General features: G+C 38.5%; 1 protein-coding gene across 1 annotated transcript in view; it reads right to left on the bottom strand.

Moving 5' to 3' along the window:
• Positions 1-268: 268 nt before the first annotated feature.
• The window catches only part of PI4K2B (phosphatidylinositol 4-kinase type 2 beta), a 35,974-nt gene continuing 9,722 nt past the window's right edge, over positions 269-26,520 (bottom strand). The window contains exons 2-10 of the mRNA XM_007952563.2: positions 21,816-21,970; positions 19,913-20,113; positions 16,949-17,080; positions 14,031-14,184; positions 9,066-9,133; positions 6,717-6,816; positions 2,821-2,954; positions 2,184-2,243; positions 269-442 (exon numbers count right to left, since the gene is read on the bottom strand). Of these exons, the coding sequence (XP_007950754.2) occupies positions 269-442; positions 2,184-2,243; positions 2,821-2,954; positions 6,717-6,816; positions 9,066-9,133; positions 14,031-14,184; positions 16,949-17,080; positions 19,913-20,113; positions 21,816-21,970 (1,178 nt within the window). The remainder of the gene's footprint in view (positions 443-2,183; positions 2,244-2,820; positions 2,955-6,716; positions 6,817-9,065; positions 9,134-14,030; positions 14,185-16,948; positions 17,081-19,912; positions 20,114-21,815; positions 21,971-26,520) is intronic.

Here is a 26,520-nt window from a genome sequence, read left to right as displayed (position 1 = left end):
AACATCAACAACATAAAATACAATTTTTTTCTACAAAAATGCAGTATAGGAGATACATCACTTCTTCCCTGAAATAGAAATTTAATATTTGGACACAAAAAGACTGTAAACTTCTGATTACATTCAAAATATAACCTTTTAAAGACTTCAATTCTTTGAGGTTTTGGCAACTGGGGCTCTGTCAACAGCAGGTTTCTATTACCATATGGGTTTGACAAAATTGTGCCAACTCGCAGACAACAGTTTGTGTTTCTCACTCTTACATCTGCTACCAGGAGGAAAAAAAGGGCTTCCTGCAATGAACAGTCTGAGTAAACGAATTGCTGAGGTGGACAATCCGACCCTGCCCTCCACCTTGACTTCGTTCCACAATCACACATGGCATCTGCACTAGCTGAACAGGACTCTTCCCATCTTTCAGCGCCTGAGTAAGGTTTAAGATCTGCGGAAAGAGGAAGCATTTTCACCAACTTCACAAAGACAATTCCCAGTCATTGACATTATTTTAAACATTTACTCATAACTATTATTTTATTTATTTATGCACAACAGAGATTGTGATGAGGAATAATGACAACGTGTGTGTGTGTGTGTGTGTGTGTATTTAAGGAGCTTTGGTGTAGCTGTGCCCAAGGCATGTGACTGCTAACCAGAGGGCTGGTGGTTCAAACCCACCAGCCACTCCTCGGAAGGAAGATTGGGCAATCTACTTCCATAGAGATACCACCTTGGAAACCCAAGGCAGGGTCACTATGAGTCAAATCAACTCAATGGCAGTGAGTTTAGTTTTTGGTTTGGTACCGCAGTGATTACGCACTTGCTTGGCTGCTAACCAAAAGGATAGAGGTTCAAACCCACCTGCCACTCCATGGGAGAAAAATGTGACAATCTGCTTCTGTAAGGATTTAATGCCTCTGAAACTCTATGGGGTGCTGTCAGTTGGAATTGATTCGACAGCAGTGGGTTTTGGGTTTGGTGTGCATATTTACATGCACAAACACACATACACATACATATGCATGCCAAAAATTAGAATTAAATAACTTGTGCCAATTGGTAACTTAATATTCTAGAATGTACCTACATCCAGGAGCAATGGAATCAGGAGCTGAATAAAGTAAATGGTTCTACATATTCCATTGGACATAGAAACTAAATAAATACTGGTCAGAATAGTCTGGCTTTAAAGAAGTGCTTGCCTTATCCATTTATTCAACAAATAAATTTATTGCATGCCTACTACTAAGTGCTGGGCTCTAAGTTCTGGGGACACAACAATAAACAAACAAACAAAATCTCTGCCTTTATGAAGCTTAAATTTTACCAAGGGGAGGGAGTCCTTAAACATTATAAATAAGTCAGACAATGTATTAGGTGAATGTGCTATGAAAAAAACATGAAGCAGGGTGAATAGGTCAGAGAATTTGGGGAAGTAGACATTTTAAACAAAACTTTATTTAAGAGCTTAAATAGGAAGAAAACCTGGGAAAAATAAAATACCTTACATTTTATGTTTAAAAATATTTTAGAATTTCTACTTAAACAAATGCAATTAATCAATGCATAGCTTATAACCTATTCTACTCTCTGTTCAGATAAACTAAAAATTTAATAATTCATTTTTTCCCCTGCGTATCAGGAAAGAATTCTCTATGCTAAGCACTTTAGAAATAAGAGTATCTTCAGGTATTTAATAATATCTAAAATACGCATGCTATATATACTGGTTTGTAAACACTATTTAATAGTGATAAGTATAAAAGTTTTAACATAAAACCATACTACTAAATGTTGCTGTTAGGTACCACTGGGTCGGTTCCAATTCATAGCTACCTTATGTACAACAGAAGGAAACACTGCCCAGTCCTGGGCCATTCTCAATCGTTGCAATGCTTGAGCCTATCATTGCAGGCAGTGTGTCTATCCATTTCGTTGAGGGTCTTCCCCTTTTTTGCTGACCCTTGACTTCTCCAAGCATGATACCCTTCTCCACAGATATTAATGAATAGACTTCATAATAGTAAATGACTTAGATTCTGGAAGATCTGGAGTACTTGGTATACTGGGAAATAAAACTTTACCAGGAACAGATTGTTGTTTATGTTTTAGGATTCCTATTGTCACAGTGGAAAAAATATTTATATTGTTTCGTCAATGAACAAGATCATAAAAAGGAGGCCTACCTGACCCCTCATCACAGACATCTGACTTTCAAAGGTGGCCTTGTCAAAACCTTTATCAGTCTATCACAGAAAGGAGAGAAAAAAGATCATTCCAAATATCAAGATTTCTGAAACAAATATTTGAAAACAAACGAACTTGTCAACTTAGCACACAGATTATTAGACCACTTTCCTAATGTGACTCTATTTTATCATGATGATAAAATAACATGAAAAATGTATTCATATCTGATGTATTTCCAGTAGTCTCAGAATTACTGGAATAGTTTTACTCATTTATATTCCAGTTTGTATCAGAAAGGATTTAAGGTGACTTTCAAGCCAATGGGTTTAGACTTTTTAAGAGAACTAAATGATAGCATGTCACCAAATATAATTTATATGGTAACTGTACAAAAATTCAACTTTTAAAGAAAACAACTTCCCAAATTTTACATATACTCATTTGAAAGAATACTGAAAGTGTAACTTCATAAATGTATGCTCCTGTAAGTAAAACATCTAAGTCCTTTCTGTTTACCAGATCCTACTATAAGGAGCAAGACCAGAAATAGTAAATTGTAAAGTCGCATTTCTAAAAAACTCTCTTCTTTAAAATTTCATTTTCTGTAATAATTGAAACAAAAAGTTTATTTACCTTAAAAAGTTCATAAAGATCTTCACATAAATCTTGTACAAAATTCATGTCAGAAATGAAAGGTAGAATTGCGTTTCTTGTTTCTTCAGAAAAAGGAATTTTTGCTTGAGGAAGCCAAGCCCAATGAAAGGGATCTAGGGGGTAAAAAGTATTCTTCTAATCAGTGGGCGGAAATGGTTCATTAAAATCCATACTTGTTCTCATCTTTTTCTACAACTCCTAGGTTCTCCCAAAAAAAGGAGAGGGGAAAGAAAGTTAGTTAATAGAATACAGCTATCTTTTACCATCCAAATTATTCAGATGCAAGTTTGGACAGTAAGTTTGGATAACCGATTCTGATGCTAACACACAAGGTACCTACTTGAACCAATTTGGTTTCTGAGTAGAGAATGGAAGTTTAGATCATAAGTCATATCCACAGCCTAATCTAAAAAAAAAAAAAATCTGAATCCATCTGGCTCCTGAGTTTGGAAATTGAGGGTTACTTATAGTTCATTAACAACCCCAGATCAAGTATCATGGCTAAGATCTCCCTGCCCCCGCAGCTTCAAATCATCAAGAATTGGCCACCCACTTGTGTAGAGAAAACGTTCTAATATTGAATCACTAGTAGGCAAACAGGTCAGTGGTTTTGAGGGATGACCCAAGACTCTGAACTCATTCTCTCCCAAGAAGACTATCAAATTTACTCAGTGCTCATGCTAGAAAGATTTGTAAAATAGTGGAATCCTCTAGAGACGGGGCATATTTACACTCCTGCAAGAAGTATAAGCATTATGACAATCTGATCACTCACAGAGATTTCAAGAGTCCATCCAATGAGAATTCCCAGCTTTGGTGGTCCTGCCACTTAGAAAGCCCCAAGGAAGAAATCTGCCTTCAGAGTTATTCCCTGCCCCTCTGTTCATCTATTTCCATACAGTGGTATATACACAGTCCATACCAAAGGAAGCCTTTCCTCTGTCCCATGTCTTCTTAAAGCTATGATCTACTTCCCTTTTACCTTTCCCTAACCAATCCCAGAAAAGAAAAGTCCTTACTTCTCTGCCTCTATTTTCAACACCTATTCCTCAATTCATGATTACTTAGCTTCTACTAAGACCACCTGTCAATACCTGGAAACCACCTCTTCTAAGGCCACTGAAGCCTCCATGATACTTAATCTCTTTGTAGCAAGTGGCACTGCTGTCCATTAGGTTTGTGAAATTCTTTTTGTGGTCTTGGAGATACTACTTTCTCAAAGTTTACCTCCTGTCTTTTAAGCCATTTCTTCTCCATATCTTCTACTGACTTCTCTTCCCCTCTTTGATGTCACTTTCCACCTGATCCTATATTTAGTCCTTTGGGCTAGGTGGTGGCATTTGTTCTCCATGACAGTAATAGCAAATACTACCATGGATTCAACTAAAAGGATGATAGTTTTAAAACCATTATCTCCAAACCAATTTCTCACTGATGCTCCAGATCCTTAGTGGCCAACGATGTTTTTGATAAAATGTTGTAAGTGTAATGAAGGCACCTCAATCTTGACACATTTAAAATACAATTTGCATAGAGATTCCAAACTATTAGAGGAAAAAAGAAACGGTGTAAGACACCTCCAATCGGTCCAATAAAAAACAGAAAAGGAAAGCAAAGAAATTGTAATACATGGTGAATAGAAAATAAATGGCAGAGGAAGTTCAAACATACTCAGTAGTTTACTGAGAAAAACTACGGAGTACACCTATTAAAAGAAATCTTAGTGAAGTTTATTTTTAAATCCAACTAAGTGCTGTTTAAAGGTCATATAGGTAAAAAATAATGACAAATGGAGGTTAAAAATAAAACTATGAAATAATACTAGGTAAATGCTAACAAAAGGAGGTATAGCAAAGTAACATTAGACAAAAAAAAAAAAAGTAAAATAACACTGACAGGGATAAAGTGAGATATATTTTGCATTGATAAAGAAGATGAAAGGAAGATAGAATGATGGACCTTTATGTACACGAAATACAAAGCAAAAACATATATACAAATATTAGAAGAAATCGACAAGAGCACAATCACGATGGAAAACCTAACTTCCTCTCAAAAATAAGCAGACAAGGATACGATTTGACTAAAAGACGTTAACTGGTAAACTGACACAAAGCTTTGTGCCCAAACATACTCTTTTCCAAAACAGTCTCCCAAATCTGCCCTACACCACATCACAGAGGAATTACTAATAAATTCCAAAAAGCAAAACTGACAAAGGACGCATTCAAAGATCACAATGCAATAAACCTGAAAATAACAATGGACAGTTAATTTTAAAAAAAATTAAACGGCCTAGAAATTTTAAAATCAAACAAAACACTTCTTCAGCACTCCCGTCAAAGACGAAACAAAAACTATGAGTAAACAAAACCCAATAAAAGAGCAGCACCTATCCAACGTGGGGTTTAGTCAAAATGATATCCCAAGGAAAATTCATGGGCTACTGTGCCGTCACTGGAAAGCAATGTAGAAGGAGCGTAATAGAAGAAAAGCATCATGATTAAAACATAAAGCAATGAAATAAAAAAAGCAAATGACAAAAACAGAAAACTTGATCAATAAAATCAAAAGCCAATTCTCGGAAAAAGCAAGAAAATAAATAAAAACAGAAAGGCCAAAGCTTAACAATAGAAAAAGCTTTGGGAAATCTAACAATGAAAAAAGCCTACTAAGAAACAGGAGAAATTAAAAAGGAGCATATAAATTATTTTAGAAATTTATTACAAATATGTTAAACATACAAAAATTGAAAAACTAGTACAATAAACTGCCATATTCCCAATAACCTAATTCAGTGATTATCAAATTTTGCAAACTTTTCTTCATCTCTCTCTTCTTTCTTCCCCTTTAGTATTTTTTTTTAAGGGAGGTCTGGTGGGGTGGTGCCTAAAGCATTTAACTGCTAGCCACAAGGCTAGCGGTTCAAACCCATAAGACAATCCTCAGAACGAAGACTGGGCAATCTACTTCCATAGAAATTCTGCCTTGGAAACCCAAGGAAGGGTCGCTATGAGTTGGGATCAACTCGACGGCAGTCAGTTTGGTTTGGTATTTTTTTTTAGTATTTTAAGGTAAATTCTGGACATCATTTCATTTCACTCCTAAATACCTCAGTATACATAGAGGTGATTTTTCTTTTTAATTTTAAGAAAATTCTGCTATATAAACCTTTATATTCATATATCTAAAACTCATGATGCCACAGACATTTTTAAGGGAAATAATTTCTAAAACTGGCTCTCCTACCATGTAAGAGATCTTGACCAGTCACCACAGAACAGACAGATAAGGCAGCTAAAGCACTTCTCACTAAGGGAAGTGAGGTGGTGGGAAGGGAAAAGTGGGTCAAGGCCTGAACTGCTTTACAATTAGATTCTACCCAAACATTAAAATAGAGTTCTACCAAAATACTAAAATCAGATAATTTGAATATTATATACATATTTTTAAATTGGAAAGCTACTAATTCCATTGTACAAAACTAGCATAAGCCTGAAAATCAAAACAGTCACCCACAGAGAAGCAGAGGAAGTGCACTAAGCCCATGTAATGCACATCTTTGCGTCCCTAGCACCTGTGATACCACCCAAATGATCACACTTCATTTACCCACTTCTTCCTCTGCTTTTTTGATATCCATACATTTTGCTCCCTTTCCATTCTGGAAAAGAGGTCATTATAAAATCTTTAAACCTAAAAAAACCAAACTCACTGCCGTCAAGTCGGATCCAACTCATAGTGACCCCTCCCCTTGGGTTTCTGAGGCAGTATCACTACAGAAGTCGATTGCCCAATCTTCCTTCGATGAGTGGCTGGTGGGTTTGAACCGCCAGCCTTCTGGTTAGCAGTCAAGTGCTTTCTAAAATACTCACATGCTCTCCACTCATCAGGATGTTTAAAAGGAAATGCGAGACCATTATCAATTGCAGCTATTTTAATAAGACATTCTTTATCAGCAGTCTGTTTTGTTTCCTAAAGGAGAGAAAAAAATGGTTGGTTAAAAAACATGTATGAATACATTTCCAAAGGATAAAGTATTTAAAATAATTATTGGCATATTCACTCTGAGCCTATAAAAGTGAAAAATAAGTTGTCCTAAAGGGTATAAATTCACCCTGGAAGGGAAAAGACTATCTTAAAAACCAGTAAGAATTTCATAATCAGTTTTAAAAGTTTATTATATATTATACATTTACTTTTTTTCCTCTGGGGAACAGAACTTGGAGAAATATTATTAAGACTTAAGAGTGATTTGTTGCTAGAGTCATTGTTTAAATGTATGATATTTCAAAAATACTAGTGTATGTAAGATAACTACTTTCAAAATTATTAAAATATAGCCCTTCTTAGGGTTCCATATAAATAATTAAATGTAAAAAGTTTATAAAGAAAATTCCCCAAAGACCATACTAAATGTGACGAAAGTCCAGCAGAAGGAACCTCAAGATACTGCTAGCAACAGAGCATAGGCCATTCTTGCTACTTCTTCTGTAGCAGAAACAAAGACCTCGGCAACAGAGAGTTCTCCTATTTCCATCACAGTATTTAAAGACAGATGGTGGCCATCATTAAGTGGTCTACATAAAATAACAAAGGTTAAAGAGGGAGCTTTTAAATTAAACAGACTATAGTGAAGGCCCATGAGATGCATGCCAAGTATTAAAAAATCTCACCCTCAGTGAGAGATATAAAAACACCAACAGCAAAAAAAAAAAAAAAAAGAAAGAAAAGAAAAGAAAATGAAGTTCTCAGTTAAATCTAATTGTTCAAGATAGATCAATAAAATACATTTAGGAGCCACTATCTAGAGGCATGTATTTGTGTGTGTATTTTAACCTATTCTTCTATAATTGCAATTTATTTTTATTACTTTTTTCTATCTATAATTTATTAAGTTACAACTTACATACAATAAATTTCACATATATTCAGGTGAACATTAGATGAACCCTGACAGATGTAATTACCTGTGAAAGCTCTACCCGAAAGCCTTCTTGCCTCCCCCTGCAGTCCAGCCCTCCTTTTACCCCATCCCCAGGCTGCCTCTCATCTAGTTTCTGCCTCTAGAGACTGGCTTGCACTTTCCGGATTTTGACATAAGTGGAATTCTACGGTCTGTTCCTTTCACGCGTCGCTTCCTTCATTTAGCTTGATTCTGAGATGCACCCAGGTTACTGACTGTTTCAAATCTGTTCTTTTTTATTGCTAAGTACTATTTTAAAATGTGTATTTTTAAATCCCTTGATAAATACTTAACAGTATAAACTCTGTCAAGTGATGCTACAGCCTTAAGTGATAACCTGAGAACATATATATATATTATAAATATTATAAATAATTTTTAAAAAATTGGTTAAAGTTTTCTCAGTTGTATATGTTGTTGTTTTGTGCCGTCGAGTCGGACCCAACTCATAGAGACCCCTCCTTGGGTTTCCGAGGCAGTATCACTATGGAAGTAGATTGCCCATCTTCCTTCTGAGGAATGGCTGGTGGGTTTGAACCGCCAGCCTTCTAGTTAGCAGTCAAGTGCCTTAGGCTCCTCAGTTGTATATAGCCTATTGAAACTTATAAAACTATTCTGAAAATACCTCTTACGTAAGTAACTAAAATGTGAACTTGAGTACTCAGAGTCGACAGCAATGAATCTAAAATCTTTAAATCTGATAGTGTAAAAGGTCTTTGCAGTTAAATTATATAAGTAAAAACCAGCTTCTCATAAGTAGAAGAACATTTTTCTTTTTAAGTTTAATGGCTGTAACCACAGGTAAAGCGTGTACTTTTCATTTTATACAGTGTTGGGTAACGCCAAATTCCTAAAATCAAAGAGAAGTGAATCAGGGAAATATAAACATGTTGACCAAAAATACAGGAGCCATTATTACATACAAGCAAAATCAATGTGATGGGTCTACAACACATTTCCCAAGCCCTCACAAAGCACTGAGCTGGCATCATTCTTTTATACTAACACAAATTAAAACTAAAACTTGACAGAGATAATAATAAATAGAAAAAGACGGAATGTAAACAAGGGAAGGAAAGAAAACAGATGAGAAAAACCAAGGGCCTAAGGGAAGGAAGGAGAAAATGGTGAATGGTCATAATTTTAAAGCCTTTTTTAAGGGAGATGTTATAGAAATTGATTGTGTATTTGTTTATGTATGTGTGTGTGTGCACATTATATATACATACAATACAAAAAACTTTTTTATTTTCCTTACCTTACTGTCAATGGCTTTTTTACGATTCTGCTTTTCATATTTGATTAACCAATTATCATTTCCTCTGTCTTGTAAAACAAACAAACAAATAAAATCTGTTACTTCATTGTTATGGATATGATTAATATCAAGGGGAAAAATATAGTTAACTCTTGATTACTGAGACCTTCAGATTAAATGGGATTAATTGAGATTGGTTATCTGTGGTGTAAATTTATATTAAAGGTTCTAATTTCATACATACAAAAATTGATGACATTTACTCTTTCAAATGTTGTAAGTGCTTATATGTATTCATTCTTTTAATCTTCATAACCACCTATCCTGCGAGGGAGGTACAATTATTGTCAAGAGTTATTAATCCAGGTGATTACAATCAAGGATAACATCTCCTCACCTAAGAAGAAAAAGTATCTATCCCTATTTGTCAGGCAAATTTCACCTAAAGTCAGTATAGAAGTACTACAGAACTGTACATTAATTTCAATATTAATCTAAGGCCATATTAATTAAGAAGTTAGTTCCTGTTGTTGTTAGGTGCTATCAAGTCATGTCCGACTCATAGCGACCCTACGCACAGCAGAACGAAACACTGCCTGGTCCTGTGCCAGCCTCATGATCCTTGCTATACCTGAGCCCATCATGGCAGCCACTGGGTCTCTTCATCTCATTGAGGGCCTTCCACTTCTTCCTTGACCCTCCACTTTACCAAGCATGATATCCTCCTTCAGGGAATGGTCCCTTCTGACAACACGACCAAAGTAGGTGAGATGAAGTCTGGCCATTCTCACTTCCAAGGAGCATTCCAGCTGCACTTATTCAGGGCAGATTTGTTTGTTCTTCTGGCAGTCCATGGTACTTTCAGCATTCTTCACCAACACCACAACTCAAAAGCATCAACTCTTGTTGGGTCTTCCTTATTCACTGTCCAGCTCTCACATGCATATGAGGTGATCAAAAAATCCATGGCTTAGGTTGGGCGCACATTAGTCTTCAAAGAGACACCTTTACTCATCAGCACTTTAAAGAGGTCTTTTGCAGCAGATCTGCCCAGTGCAATACTTCATCTGATGTCTTGATTGCTGCTTCCTTTGGTGTTGACTGCGGAACCAAGTAATATGAAATCCTTGACAACTTCAATCTTTTCTCCATCTACCATGAAGCTGTTTACTGAACCAGTTGTGAGGATTTTTTTTTTTTCTTTATATTGAGGTACAATCCATACTGCAGACTGTAGTCTTTATCAATAAGTGCTTCAAGTCATCCTTACTTTCAGCAAGCAAAGTTGTGTCAGCTGCATATCCCAGGTTGTTAATGAGTCTTCCTCCAATCCTGATGCCATGTTCATCTTCATATAATCAAGCTTCTTGGATTTATTTGCACAGCACACAAGTTGAATAAGTATGGTGAAAGGATACAACCTTGATGCACTCCCTTCTTGATTCTGAACCATGCAGTATCCCCTTGTTCTGTTCGAATGACAGCCTCCTGATCTATGAACAGGTTCCTCATGAGTACAATTAAGTGTTCTGGAGTTCCCATTCTTCTCAATGTTATCCATAATTTGTTATGATCCACACAATCAAATGCTTTTGCATAGTCAATAAAACACAAGTAAACATCTTTCTGATACTTTTTGCTTTGAGCCCAGATCCATCTCACATTAGCTATATCCCTCGTTCCACGTCCTCTTCTGAATCCAGCTTGCATTTCTGGAAGTTCTCTGTCAATATACTGCTGCAACCACTTTCAAATTATCTTCAGTAAGATTTTACTTGCATGTGATATTAATATTGTTCAATAGTTTCCACATTCTGTGGGATCATGTTTCTTTGTAATGGGTACAAATATGGATCTCTTCCAGTCAGTTGGCCAGGTAGCTAGCTGTCTTCCAAATCTTTCGGCATAACTGAGTGAGTGTCTCCAATGGGGCATCCATTTGTTGAAACATCTCAATGGGTATTTTATCAATTCCTGGAGCCTTGTTCTTCACCAATTCCTTCAGTGCAGCTTCAATTTCTTCCCTCAGTATCATTGGTTCTTGATCATATGCCACCTCCTGAAATGGATGAAGATCTACCAGTTGTTTTTGGTACTGTGGCTCTGTGTATTCCTTCTATCTTCTTTTGATGCTTCCTGCATCATTCAATATTTTGCCCACTGAATCATTCAATATTGCAACTCAAGGCTTAAATTTTTTCCTCAGCTCTTTTAGCTTGAGAAATGCCAAGTGTGTTCTTCCCTTTTGGTTTTCTAACTTCGGGTCTTTGCACGTTTCATTATAGTAATTGGCTTTGTCTGCTCGAGCTGCTCTTTGAAATCTTCTGTTCAGCTTTTTTATCTTGTCATTTCTTCCATTTGCTTTAGCTACTCTCCACTCAAGGGCAAGTTTCAGAGTCTCTTCTGACATCCATTTTGTTTTTTTCCTCCTTTCTCATCTTTTTAATGACCTCTTGCTTTCTTCATGGATAATGTTCTTGATGTCATCCCACAATTCCTCTAGTTTTCAGTCATTGGTGTTCAATGCATCAAATATATGCTTTAAATGGTCTCTAAATTCAGGAGGGATATTATCAAGGTCATATTTTGGCTCTCAAAGACTTGTTTTGCTTTCAACTTTAACTTGAATGTGCATGTGAGCAGTTGATAGTCTGTTCCACAATCAGCTCCTGGCCTAGTTTTGGCTGAAGATATTGAACTTCTCCATTGCCTCTTGCCACAAATGTAGTCAGTCTGATTCCTGTGTATTCCATCTGGTGAAGTCCATGTGTATAGTCATCACTTTTGTTGTTAAAAAGATATTTGCAATGAATAGGTCATTGGTCTTGCAAAATTCTATCATGCATCTCCAGGATTATTTCTATCTCCTTGGCCATATTTTCTGGAGAACTACCAGTAACTCTTCTTTGTTTCCAACTTTTGCATTCCAGTCACCAGTAGTAATCAACACATCTTTATTGCATGTTTGGTCAATTTCAGACTGCAGAAGTTGGTAGAAGTCTTCAATTTCCTCATCTTTGGCATTGGTGGTTGATGCATAAATTTGAATAACAGTAGTATTAACTGGTCTTCCTTGTAGGTGTATGGATATTATCCCATCACTGACAGTGTTGTACTTTAGGACAGATCTTGAAACATTCTTTGTGACAATGAATGCCACACCATTTCTTTTCAATTTGTCATTCCCGGCATAGTAGATCATATGCTTGTCTGATTCAAAATGGCCAAAACCCATCCATTTCAGCTAATGCCTAAGATATTGATCTTTATGCATGCCATTGCATTTCTGACAACTTCCAATTTTCCTAGATTCATACTTCGTACATCCCATGTTCTAATTTTTATGGATGACTGCACCTGTTTCTACTCAATTTGAGTTGTGCCACATCAGCCAATGGAGGTCCTGAAAGCTTTACTCTATCCTTATGGTTAAAGTCATCTCTACTCTGAGGAATCAGCTTCTCTCCAGTCAAATTTTGAGTACCTTCCAACCTGATAGGCTCATCTTCCAGCACTGTATCGGACAATGTTTCAGGGCTAGTCACAAAGTTTTCCAGTAATATATCAGACAGTGTTTAACTGTTATTCATAAGGGTTTAACTGGCCAATTGTTTGAGAAGTGGATGGCCTCTTCCTTCTTCCAAGTCTGTCTTAGCCCCGAAGCTTCTCTGAAACCTGCCCACTATGGGTAACCCTCCTTGCATTTTGCAACATGGTGGCATAGCCTCCAGCCTCATAGCAACAGGTAAGCCACCATAGGACAACAAACTGAGACAAGTTTGTTTCCCTTAGTTGTTCCTAACCCCTCTGCACTTGCCTACCTCAGGCAATGGCCTTGAAATACAGCTGCCCACAAGTGAAAAGCAGCCTCTGAGCCCAGCCCACCTACCTCAGGCCCTGGCCTTAATAAAGAGCCTCTCCCAAGCTAAAAGCACCCTCCAAGCCACCAACCCACCTACCTCAGGCCCCAGCCTTGATACAGAGCCACACCCAAGCAAAAAGCAGCCTCTAAACCCTGGGCCCGCCTACCTCAGGCCCTGGCCTTATTACAGAGCCACACCCAAGCGAAAAGCAGCCTCCAAGCCTCAGTAAATTTAAGAATTTAAGAAGGTAAATCTGAAAAATAATTACATAATGCTTTTTCAGACATGAATATAAATAAGAACATATTTTTTTGAACCAGAAGTTCTTAAACTTTAGAGTGTATCGCAATTACCTGGAGAGCTTGTTAAAACACAGATTGTTGGGCCCCACATACAAAGTTTCTGCCTCAGTAGATCGGGGTGGAGGCCAAGAGGTTGTACATTTAACAAGTTCCCAGTAATGCTGACTCTTCCAGCACAGAGAACCACATTTTGGAAGCACTGTTCTAGATAGCTACATCACTGCTCCCTTTCAGCAGCAGGAAAAAGTAAGCATATAATGTATTTACAGAGTATACTAACAGTTATCATAATGAAGAAATAAGCACCCAAAATACTTTACACATCAAGTTTTATCATTCATCTTCTCCAGGTATTTGTTGTAGATGAGTGTCGTCAAGTCAATTCTGACTCATAGCCATCCTATACGATAGAGCAGAACTGCCTCATGGGGATTCCCAGGCTGTAAATGTTTACAGAAGCAGACTGCCCCATCTTTCTTACGTGCAGTGGCTGGTGGGTTTGAACTGCAGACCTTTCGGTTCGCCACGGAGCACTCGGCCACTGCACCACCAGGGCTATTTCCAATAATAGGCTTTGTCTTGCTGCGAGGAAATTCTCTCACCTGGACAGGACCTGCTGACTCAATTACCAGCACAGGATTAATGTGCCCAGCAGGGTGGATACTACATCTGTGTCTAAGGACAGAGGAAGTGCCTCAAGACTTCTGCATCAAAGTAATGTCGTTGATTTGGATAACAAGAGTTGAATATAGTTTGAAAACTAATGAGGTTTGAGGGATCAAATGAGAGAACTTCAATACCTGTATTTCTGATGATGTAATCCAAAACAACTAATCTTTCAAACTGTGACTGAAACTGTTTTCTAGTGTTCTCAGGCAAAGGATCAGCTTCAAATTTCCTAAGCCAATATTCAGCCTCCTTGTAACCTTCAACAAATAACTGAAAGGAACCAATCTATAATTTTAAAAACTACAGTTAGAAAAGAAAGCACAAGAACAAAGGGATTAACTTTTTAATCTCTTAGCAGTACTACATATAAATATGTAATATCACATAAACACAATCAGAAGGAAAGTAGAAGAGTTAACATTTAGATAAGCCACATTTATCAAGGAAATTATTCTTATAATTTTAAATTAAATCACACAAAGAACACATAGCAAATAAAAAATGCTTTACCCTAGATTTTCAAAGAGTATAGCTATTTTAGGATAATTAAAAAAGAAACTAAATGTGTGTCCTCAATGTGACACTCTTAACAAGAAAGCTGTTTTCCAAAATTATTCGCTAAAATCAGTTAAATCTGGTTATTTAATAACAGTCCAATTATGTCTTATTTAAGAAATATTTCAGGATTTCTTTTTACAACATAAAATAGATAAATAAAAATTCTTCAACCATGGAGATTAACAATATTGTCATAAATTTTAAAGACTCAATCGATCATAACTTCTTTAGTGGTCTTTTAACAGTCCTGGTGGCACAATGGTTAAGTGCTCAGCTGCTAACCGAAAGGTCGGTGGTTCAAAGCCTACCAGCCTCCCCCCAGGAGAAAAAATCTGGCAATCTGCTCCCATAAAGATTACAGCCTAGGAAACCCTACAGGGCAGTCTACTCTGTCCTACATGGTCACTGAGTTAGAATTGATTTGACGGCACACAACAACACAGAGCAGTCTTTTAAAAAGGCATTTCTGTTACTAAAATTACTACTTGTTAACATTAAAAAACCTTAATTATTATAAAGCAGGAAATGCAAAGTTAAAACACATGTAATCGCTAACCTCTAAGTTTCATAAATACACACTGATCATCACAAAGAAAATCTATTTCTTATTCCAATACTTTCTGTTTTTTGTTGTTGGCATAACATTTGAACGCTTCCTAAAGGTTTTCTCTAAAGCACTTATAATTACTCCCAGCAGTCATAAATATGAAAATAATATCTTTCTTTAGTCATACTCATTTCAGCATATCTAAAAAATAACAGACCTTGCAACAAATTTCAAACTTCCTGCCTACTTTGAATTAAAAAAAAAAAAGGGTTAATCATGAATTTCTACTCAAATTCTTTTATCTCGATATAAATGCACAGCAAGAACAATATCCAACAACAATCACAGGTCAACTGTTGTTGCTGCTCTTAGGTGCTACTGAGTTGGCTCCAACTCATAGCAATCCCACGTGCAACAGAACGAAACACTGCCCAGTCCTGGGCCATCCTCCCGATCCTTGCTGTGCTTGAGCCCATCGCTGCAGCCACTGTGTTGATCTATATTGTGGAGGGTCTTCCCCTTTTTTGCTGACCCTCCCCTTTACCAAGCATGATACCGTTCTTCAGGGACTGGTCCCTTCTGACAACATGACCAAAGTAGGTGAGATGAAGTCTGGCCATTCTCACTTGTAAAGAGCATTCCGGCTGCACGTCTTCCAGGAAAGATCTGTTCATTCTTCTGGTCGTCCATGGTATTTTCAGTATTCTTCACCAATACCACAATTCAAAGGCATTAACTCTTCCTCTTTACTCACTGTCCAGCTTTCACGTGCTTACAAGGCATTTAAACATATCATGGATTAGATGTACCTTAGTCTTCAAAGTCACATCTTTGCTCCTCAACATTTTACGAGGTCTTCTGCAGCACATTTTCCCAGGGCAATATGATATCTGATTTCCTGACTGCTGCTTCCATGGGTGTTGACTATCGATCCAAGTAAAGTGAAATCCCTGACAACTTCAGTCTTTTCTCTATTTATCATGCTGTTGCTCACTGGTCCAGTTGTTAGGATTTTTGTTTTATGTTGAGGTATAATCCATACTGAAGACTAATCTTTGATCTTCAAATTAAGATATACAGAATGCATAGAGCTTTCCCCTAGATTTGCACATACTTTGCCTACAGTGTCTTTCCAATTCATTTTCCCTGACCTTGCTTAAACCCACTGCCATCTACTCTACAGGACAGTGTATGACTGCTCCATAGCATTTCCATGGGTATAAATCTTTATAGACGCAGACTGTCTTATCTTTCTCCCTGGGAGTGACTGGTGAATTTGAACTGCTGACCTGCTTAGCTGACAAATGCCTTAGCCACTATATGACCCCCCCAAAAAACCCAAATCCACTATTACTGACTTGATTTTGACTCATAGCAACTGCCCCACCCCACAGTTTCCAAGGCTGTAAATCTTTACAGAAGTCGACTGCCTTACCTTAGCTGTTAATTATTCCTCAGGTTTATTTAAAAGAAGTAATAACAAGAACAAAATCTCCTATGTAACAAGTAAACATTTACTGACCATCTACTATGTGCCAGGCACTCTACCAAGCATTTGACATGCATTTCTTAATTTTATCCTCACAATCACTCTACAAGGCAGTTTTTAATAATTATACAGAAACTGAAGGTTAGACAATAAGAAACTCACCCAAAGTCTCAGCGCTAACCGGTGGATAGGCTAAGATTGGAATCTGGGTCTGATTCTAGACCTGTGTTCCTAAACCATTAGACACAACCTCTTCTTTGAAGAATTCTTCCAAATGGAGTCAGTCCTCCTGCTTCTAAACTCTCAGGTCTCCTTGAAATTGCCATCTTAACAACTTTATTACTGCATGGAAATTGCTTGTTTATTATAAGCTTGAAGATGAAAAAACTGAGCTCAGGAAATATATGCTGAATCAACAAGTGGTCCCCCATATATAGCCTCTCAGAGTAACTTACCTTAGGAGGAAGTCCTATCCGATGAAATTTTCTACCTACTTTTGGCACTTTCTCTAAAGCATACTTTTTGCCTCTTGACTTTGCCCGGTCAATTGCACTGTAGTTAAATGTCTCACTGACCAGGGAAACCACCTAGAAATACACATTTTAGAAAAGTGGTCAGAATTTGCATGACAGTATTTCTGTTTGCATACACTGTAAGACTCATTCAATGCTGGAAATCAGCAAAGCTCAACTCTATAATAAATGCCGCAGAATTAAAAAGAGAAAAGCCAGGAGATTTTGCAAAGTCCTTTGTTAATTGATACTTTTTTTTCTTTGAGAGGTATAAAAGTGGAAGAAATAACAGTCCTAAAATGTAGAATTAGGAATGAACATTTTGAGGAAGGCTTCAAGTAATTTTACAAAGGCCACAAGGAAAATAATACTCTTTTGGACACATTAGTCACTTCTCCCTTTAATAGAATCTCAAGATCTCTGATCTCTCTCCGTTCTAAATACTAGGCCTTTTCCCTTCTTTAGTATCTTCTTTTTTTTTTTTTAAATTAGGATTTGGGTGAAGATTTACAGAGTAAATTCACTTTTCATACAGCAGTTCACATATACTTTGTCTCATGTCATTGACCAAAATTTACAATGCAGCAGCTCCCCTCCCACTTCCTCCCCATAGTTACCTCCTCCCAGTGTCCATCCCTTCATACTCTTCTGCACCCTGAGCTATCTCCCTGTGCATAAGCAGCCCTTCCTTCTCCCATGATTGTTCTCTTCAGGGCGTGTGTCTACTTGAGGTAAATGTTTAACTCACATGCCTGTACTTTGTTTGGCTGGAAACCACAGTTGTGGGTTCAATTCCAGACCTGAAGGGCAGCTAGGGGCCATAGTCTCAGTGGTTACACCAAGCTCCATTGGACCAGCAAACCTGGTCCCCACCTTCTTTTTTTTTTTTTGCCTCCAAATGATTTTGAGTTTTGTACCACATTGTTCTCCCTCTTTATGCAGGATCTCCTACATCCCTTCCAAGTGGATGGCAGTGGTAGCTGGGCACCATCTAGTTCTTCTGGTCTCATAGTTGTATAGGTTGCAGATCGGATGGTGTACCAGTCACTAGGACTGATTGTTTCCATTAATTTTGGTTTTCTTCTTTCTTCTTGACGAGGAGAGACCCGTTGTTGCACCTAGATGGCAGCTTCCTAGCTTTTAAGGTCCCAGTCGCTACTCGCCAAAGTAGTAGGTGGAACAATGTTTTGTATAGTATGTTATGCCAATTGAGCTTGATGTCCCCTGCGACTATGGTCCCAAGCCCGCAGGATCAACTACTCGGTCCCTCTGGGTAGCTGGCTGTGACCAAGTAATGACCATAACCTTGCGCCTTGTCAGCTCTACTATACACCTGGGAATTCTGATCATTCACATGAACTTATAGGCCCATTGTCTGCCAACCCTATATATGATCTTGGATACACTCTCCATTTAGACATACCTAATTGTTTAGCTTGTTCACCCATCTATCCGTCCCTACACCCATGTTTGCTTTCACTGACAACTCAGTACTGTATATGCAAACGGGTTCATATTTGTTGTCTGTACTGCCCATGTAACTCTCTATGTCTTTCTCATCCTCAATGCTGCCATATTGGTCACTCACATTTGGTACATTGCCCTCCTCTTCACCCAAATCAATATTTATCTCTATCTATCTAACAGCATTCCCTCCCCTTCCCTCCCACCCCTGGTAACCAACAAAGAAAATGTCCTCCAATATATAAACCTTTCCTTAACTTTTACAATAATGGACTAATACAATATTTGTCCTTTTGTGACTGACTTATTTCGCTCAGCATAATGTCCTCCAAGTTCATCCACGTTATGCGGTGTTTTGCACATTCTACATTATTCTTTAGCGTTGCATAGTATTCCATTGTGTGAATGTACCAAAGTTTGGTTATCCATTCCTCAGTTGTTGGACATCTAGGTTGTTTCCAAGTTTTGGCTATTGTAAATAGTGCTGCGATGAACATCAGCATGCATATATCTGTTCTTGTTATGGCTCTCACTTCTTTAGGGTATATACCTAGTAATGGGATGGCTGGGTCAAATGGTATTTGTATTTCCAACTTTTGAAGGAATCGCCATACTGCTTTCCACAATGGTTGTACCATTTTACAGTCCCACCAGCAGTGTATGAGAGTCCCAATCTCTCCACAACCTCGCCAGCATTTGTTATTTTCTGTCTTGTTGAACTTTGATACTAGTGCTGGAGCAAGATGGTATCTCATTGTTGTTTTGATTTGCATCTCTTTAATAGCTAATGATCGTGAGCATTTCTTCATATGTTTGTTGGCCGCTTGAATATCCTCCTTGGTGAAGTGTCTATTCATGTCTTTTCTTTAGTATCTTCTGACCTCACATGAACAAGAGATATTCCCTTGATACTCTTGTGTATACTTTTGTGTCTACTAGTGGCTCATGACATTTAAACCAAAGCAAACTCAGTACCATCAAGTTGATTCCCACTCATTGGGTTTCCAAGGCAGTAAATCTTTACGAAGTAGATTGCCTCGTCTTCCTTCTGCAGAATGGCTAGTGGGTTTGAACCACTAACCTTCTGGTTAGCAGTCAAGTACCTCAGGCACTGTTCTAACAGAGCTCTTTCATGATGTTTTACTGTTGTTATGTGCCATTGAGTCGGCCCCAACTCATAGCGATCCCTCCTTGGGTTTCTGAGGCAGTATCACTTCAGAAGTAGATTGCCCCATCTTCCTTCCGAGGAGTGGCTGGTGGGTTTGAACCGCCAGCCTTCTGGTTAGCAGTCAAGTGCCTTACCCACTATGCTACCAGAGCTCCCTTCATGATGTTACCAAAAAAAAGGAGTCCACTTCACATTCTGTCATTAGGAATTATTAAAATGTTCAGAGGTACATAGGCAGTAAATTCGAAGTACAAGAATACAAATTCTCCTTTTACCCTTGTTTTAGGCACAACGCCTAGATGGAGCTTTTCATCCACAAGGAAGGCACCCGCTTCAGAAAGGTATCCCTGATTAGGAAGCAGGCAGCCTCTACCAAAGCAGCATGGGCAGAAGACCTTATGAACATATTTGGTCCATTTGGGATTCAGTTGACCATAAGGCTCTTCTGATTTGGGTTTAAAAACACCAACAATTTTCTATAGGGGAAAGGAGTAGAAATCTTATTAGATTTTCAACATATATGTAATAAACCATAAAACATTTGCATTCTGATCAATTTTTTTCCTACTGCTTCCTACCACAGATTTGGGCATAACTCCAAAATATTAAAATGTTCAATTTTTAGCACATTTTTCTATTCATCCTTATTCAAAAATCTAAAGTCAATAATTCTTTGGGCCAGTGGTATTCTTACTGTGCTCTGAGAACACTAGAGGAAGTAAGGGCAGGGTTCTGAAACCCTACTCTGTATCTCAACCAGATTAACTGTGATTTCCCCTGGTTTTACACTACTGAACTAACTTCCAAGTAAGAAAGGGTTCCAATGAATTTAAAATGTATAAAACTACTGCTCTAGGTCAAATAGTGTTATTATTTCATCTAACCTATTAAATATCCAAATTACATGTTGATCCATTGCCTGCTTTTCCTACTAGAATGTACATCCTAAGAAACGCAGACCTTGTGAGGGCTGGTATCCCTGAGCGTGCAGTGCGGTACCCAGTACACGGTAAGTACTCGAGTCTCTGTTAAACGAACTTATAATAAAGCCAACAACCACAAAAACAAAAAGGTCACTAAAGTACAAAGGTAATGGCTGATTTTTAGACTAGAAATAAAAATCTTCTAAGTGTTGTTGTTGTTGTTGTTGTTGTTATGTGCCTTCGAGTCAAACCTGACTCATAGCGACCCCTCCTTGGGTTTCCGAGGCAGTATCACTACGGAAGTAGGATTGCCCAACCTTCCTTCCGAGGAGTGGCTGGTGGGTTTGAACCGCCAGCCGTCTGATTAGCAGGCAAGTGACTTAGCCACTATGCTACCAGAGCTCCCCTTCTAAGTGTAAGTGTTATAATTGCTTTCTAATACGATAAAGTCTGAATCACTAGTAAAAAACTCACTTAACAACAAATTAAGCAATCAATAAAACTTGGAAAAACGATTGAGGGACTGACATTACCTACATAGATATTTCAATCTCAAAAAAATATGACCTCAATCTTTGCGAAAAAAAATTTAACTGAGATTAAAATCATTCTGATCTCTGAAAAACAGGACTGCTGGTTATGTACTACTCAGAAAGCATCCAAAAAAGATAATGTAGATTACTGAGAAATTCTAGACTAAGTGGAACAAAGTCCCACATCAACCTCTTTTCTGCTCTAGAATTAGACTTTGGTTCATTTCACTTGGTCACATTCCAATGCCCTCCAACTTCAGACCACCCAGTCAGCTTCCCTCTGGTCCAGAGCCAGGAAAAAATATCCTAGGGCAACATTTACCTTCCAAAAAGATCAAGGACTTTGGAAATAACATTAACAAGGTTTTAAAAGTTTAAATTTCCAATCTGGTTGGCTAATATGGGTTATAAACTATTGTAAAGTGAGGATTTAAGAACACAAGTGTAACAAACTTACAGCTTATTGTGAATATACAATAAATCCTTTAAACTAAACATAAAATAAAACAGCAAACTGTGATTTAAAATAAACAGATCTATTTCTAAACAGTCAAGTGCTTTAGTAACCCCATCCCCCCCAAAAAAACTGACCTTTATTCCTGAAAAGAGGTTGCAAATCAGATTTATTAGGAAAATATCTTCAGTAACTCACAATGACCTCACATTTAAATTACTGTTTCCCAAAGTTTCTGTTATATATAGCAGGTCTGTGAAATTCTCACCCTCTTAGGATCCTTTACAAAGTAACTTCCACTTGAACCTTGAAAGATTCTTTCTGGAAAAACTCCACATTCTATTGCTTGCTCTGCTTTTAAGATAGTACTTGCAAATTCTGGATCATCCAAGAATGTGTTCATCTCTGAAGTAGTACCACTTACTGTGTTAAGAAAATCAGTGTTAATATGAAACACAAAGAAGAAGAATGACCAGCTATGAAAGAAGCACCCATCACAATGTTCACAATATGGGGCTGTAATATTTGAATACACTTTGCACCAGGACTTTATGGTTCAGAAAACGTAATCAAGTACTGTATGGGCTGCTTTGATCCTCCCACTTTTGTCCCCCACTTCTCTTTAAGTTCCAAGTAATGACACATGGAAAGAAAGTTTGTTATTTGTTCAAATAATCACACAAATATCTCCCATTTCTTTGAACTCTTCTCATCCAATGATTTGGTTCTCCATCCTACCTCAGCCTTCGGTTTCAATCATGTTTGAGATCTTGTTATTACCAATGCCTTCAACGTGTCCATACTTTGAATTCCACAGCCTCCTATCTTCCTAGCTCAAACCTTCCAGCACCCTGAGTAGAAAATTCTTCCATCCCACTGTTGTTGTTGTTGTTGTTGTTATATGCTGTCGAGTTGGCCCCGACTCATAGCGACCCCTCCTTGGATTTCCAAGGCAGTATCACTACGGAAGTAGGATTGCCCAACCTTCCTTCCATCCCACTAGGACCTACAAATCACTGATCTACCATGTTGTCACTGGTCTTCACTTCCTTCCTGTCCTTACTTCCCTCTTTGGGCAGATTAAATTATGGCCAATCATCACATAATTAATTGCTCTCTTCCTACTTCCCTTCACTATGGTCACATTAGTAAAAATCCAAATCCTGGTTAAATCCAACTGTCTGCCAACTCTGCCTGCACCTGGGCAGCTGAACTTGGCTACAGGAACAGATACAACCATAAATTCATCATCAGAAACATCAGGTGGGCCCTTCACATTGTCTGGGAATCACCTAGTACATAGACTCATGCTTCCGGACAACTATCTCATACCCCTTCCTCTCAAACTCCCAATACCTCCTCTACCATTCTCTCTCTCAGCAGGTGATCTAGCTCCCTATTTCACTAAGAAACACAAGCAAAAATAGAAACTTTCCAAAGCCCATAGCACCACATCAACCCACTCACCAGCAACTATACCTTATACTCTGCCTTCTGACTATTACTGTAGATAAGCTGTCCCAGGTTCAAGATCAGCTCCTTCATTTGTATACCAGACCTTATCTTTTGACCACTCTAGGACATTTCTTCAGCAACTCTGCCCTGAATCAATATTCACCTCTTCCATCACTGTACAAACATGCTGTAATTTTTCTCATCTTAAAACAAATCTCTCCTGACTACCCCAGCAATTCTCCTAGCTATCACCCCAGTTCTCTGCTCCCCTTTACAGCAAAAGGACTCTAATAAGTTTATACTCATCCTTCTCCAATTTTTCCCCTCCCATTCTCCCTTAAACCATTCCACCCTGGCTTCTGCCCTGACCACCTCATTAAGATAACTTTTGTCAAGGTAAATAGTGACCTCTACATTGTTAAATTCAACCTCAGAACTTACCTCCCTTGACCAGCAACACCAAGTGGCCTTGTTGGTTATTCCCTCCTCCTTGAACCACTTTCTTCATTTGACTTCCAGGACACACTTTTCTAGGCTTTCCTACTCCTTTGCCCACCCCTCTTTTTCAGTCTCCTTGCTGGTCCTTTTCACCTGCCTGCCCACTTAACTTTGGAATACCCCAGGTTCAGTTCATAGCTCTTTTATCAACTCTAAACCAAAAACCCACTGCCTTTGAGTCAATTTTGACTCAAAGTGACCCCCATTGGCTTTCTGAGGTGGTAAATCTTTATGGAAGTAGATTGCCCCATCTTCCTTCCACGGAGTGGCTGGTGGGTCTGAACTGGCATCTTTCTAGTTAGCAGTCAAATATCTTAGGTACCGTGTCACCAGAGCTCCTTCTTATCAACTCTGTTGTTTGTTGTTGTTATGTGCCCTGAGTTGGACCAACTTATAGTGACCCCTCCTTGGGTTTCTGAGGCAATATCACTACAGAGCTCTGGTAGCAAGTGCATAATGCACTTGACTGCTAACCAGAAAGCTGGTGGTTCAAACCCACCAGCCACTCCTCAGAAGGAAGGTTGCACAATCTACTTCTGTAGTGATACTGACTCAGAAACCCAAGGAGGGGTCGCTATGAGTCGGATACAACTCTACAGCAGTGGGTTTGTTTTGTTTTATTTTCAGTATCACTGTGTAAGTAGATTGCCCAACCTTCCTTCCAAGGAATGGCTGGTAACTCCCAAATTTATATGTCAAGCATGGGTTCTGTCCTAAATCCCAGACTACTTTACTCAACATCTCTTCTCAGATTTTCAATAGACATCTCAAACTTTCCATATGCAAAACTGAACTCCTGATTCTCACTACCCTCCTGATTGTTTCAACCTGCCTCTTCTCTATTTCTAAGGCAGCATCACTACGGAAGTAGATTGCCCAACTTTCCCTCTGAGGAGTGGCTGATGGGTTTAAACCACCAGGCTTCTGGTTAGCAGTCAAGTGCCTTAGGCACTACGCCACCAGAGCTCCTGAGGTACCATTGGATAGGCTCAAATCACCAACCATTTGTACCAGCCAAGGACCTGTCCTAGAACACAGCAGGCACTTAATTAATACTTGCTGAATGAATGAACAATTAATCACTTAAAGTAACAGACAAGCCAACAACTATTTACATTTTACTTTGGAAGGTATTTCAATGCTTCTATGTGCTTTCAATAAGGAGCTCTGGTAGCATAGTGCCTAAGGCACTTGACTGCTAACCAGAAGGCTGGCGGTTCAAACCCACCAGCCACTCCTCGGAAGGAAGGTTGGGCATTCTTACTTCCGTAGGGATACTGCCTTGGAAACCCAAGGAGGGGTCGCTATGAGTCGGGGCCGACTTGATGGCAAATAACAACAACAACAACAACAAATGTGCTTTCAATAAGGAGCACTAGCCTAAGGCATTTGACTGCTAACCAGAGGGCTGGCGGTTCAAACCCACCAGACTGCGCAATCTACTTCCATAAAGATTTTCTGCCTCAGAAACCCAAATGGGGTCACTATGAGTTGGAATCAACTTGATGGCAGTGATTTTTTTTTTTTTTTGGTTTATGTGCTTTCAATACTATAAAAATTCTGAACATTATAATAAACTTTCCTTAACTTGGAGCTCAGGTGGTATAGTGCCTAAGGCACTTGAGTGCTAACCAGAAGGCTGGTGGGGAAGAATGGGCAATATATTTCCATAGTGATACTGCCTTGGAATCTGACTTGACTGCAGTGAGGTCCCCCCCCCCTTAACTTAAGAGTTATCTTAATTCAGACAAAAAAATAAAACTTTTTATTCATTAATTTTTAAGAGGTTGTGCTGTAAAAATGCTTAAAAAAGCTATTAGGTATATTTAACCTATTTAAAAGAATGAATTAAGGACATGATGAATTCCGATAAGATAGCGGACTAAGCAGAAAGACTGCACAGACCCTCTTCAACAAAGAAAAGGGAAACCAATTAACACAGACACAGAAGATAACCCTGGACCCCTAGCCTTGAAGGGAAGGATATAGAAGTGAACTAAACCCCAATGAGCAGAAAAATTTTCATGAAAATACCAAAAAAGGAGACAGATGGAGCTGCGGTCTGGCAGCGATCCTGAGTGATCCTCATGGCACGGCACAGACAACTTGGAGAGTGCCGAGTGGTGGCAGGACCTAAGAATTAACCTAAAAATCAGCCCTGCTAGCCAGGGACTGCATGGAGGACTGCTCTGGTGGCTGGGGAATAAACAGAGAAGGTGAAGAGAAACGCGGGCTGAGCTGTGGACCTTTGCTGGTCCAGAGGCCACCGCCATTTTGAAGGTTTAAAAGCCGCTTGACTATTTTGGATATTTAAAGAGACAGTGCTCTCGCAGATTCCTGGTGCTTAAGAACACATTCTGCTTGCCAGCAACCCCAAGGGCAGACCAGACCTGCAAGTCTGACAATACATGACATTCCTCTTGTTACCCTTATAACCCACACCCGCTTGGTGAACGGAGGTGAGGCCATCCCCACTCTCACCCACCTTCTGGGTTCAAAGGAACTCCACCACAGTCTGTGTGCTCAAATGGAGCCTGGGTGTCCTGCCCAGTCCTCCACTGATTTTTTTTTTCCTCTTTATTTTTTCATTTTTTGCTTTCTTTTTTCTGATGATTAGTTTGTTTATATTTGTCTGTTATAAAACAACTACTATTATTAATACTTTTGTCCTTTTTACTATTATTCTTAATCTTCCCCTCCAAAGTCCTAGTTTTCAGCATTTTTTCTTTTCCCTGTTTCTGGTTGAAATAAATAAATAAATAAACTGTTTATTTATTTCTTTTAAAATTTAAGTCCCCCTCCCCTTTTTTCTCGTGGTTGACCCCATTCCTTGTTTTTCTTTTTGCATTTTCCCCATATTTTTCCTTCATTATTCTCCTTCTCTGCCTTTTTTCTCTTAGTGCCCTATCCCCAGATATTGCAGGTTTTCTTGTTTTTTCTTCTTCTTTTTCCTTTTTTTGGTTACTGTTCCTGTGTGATTACATGGTGTATTTTTTGTCCATGTGCTTTTAGTTTTTTGA

The sequence above is a fragment of the Orycteropus afer genome, unplaced genomic scaffold (assembly GCF_000298275.1).
Source record: "Orycteropus afer afer isolate SDZICR_OR568_19922 unplaced genomic scaffold, OryAfe1.0 scaffold00346, whole genome shotgun sequence".
NCBI lineage: Eukaryota > Metazoa > Chordata > Mammalia > Tubulidentata > Orycteropodidae > Orycteropus > Orycteropus afer.
The sequence above is the reverse complement of the archived record's forward strand: the minus strand, read 5'-3'. Positions and strand labels throughout refer to the sequence as shown.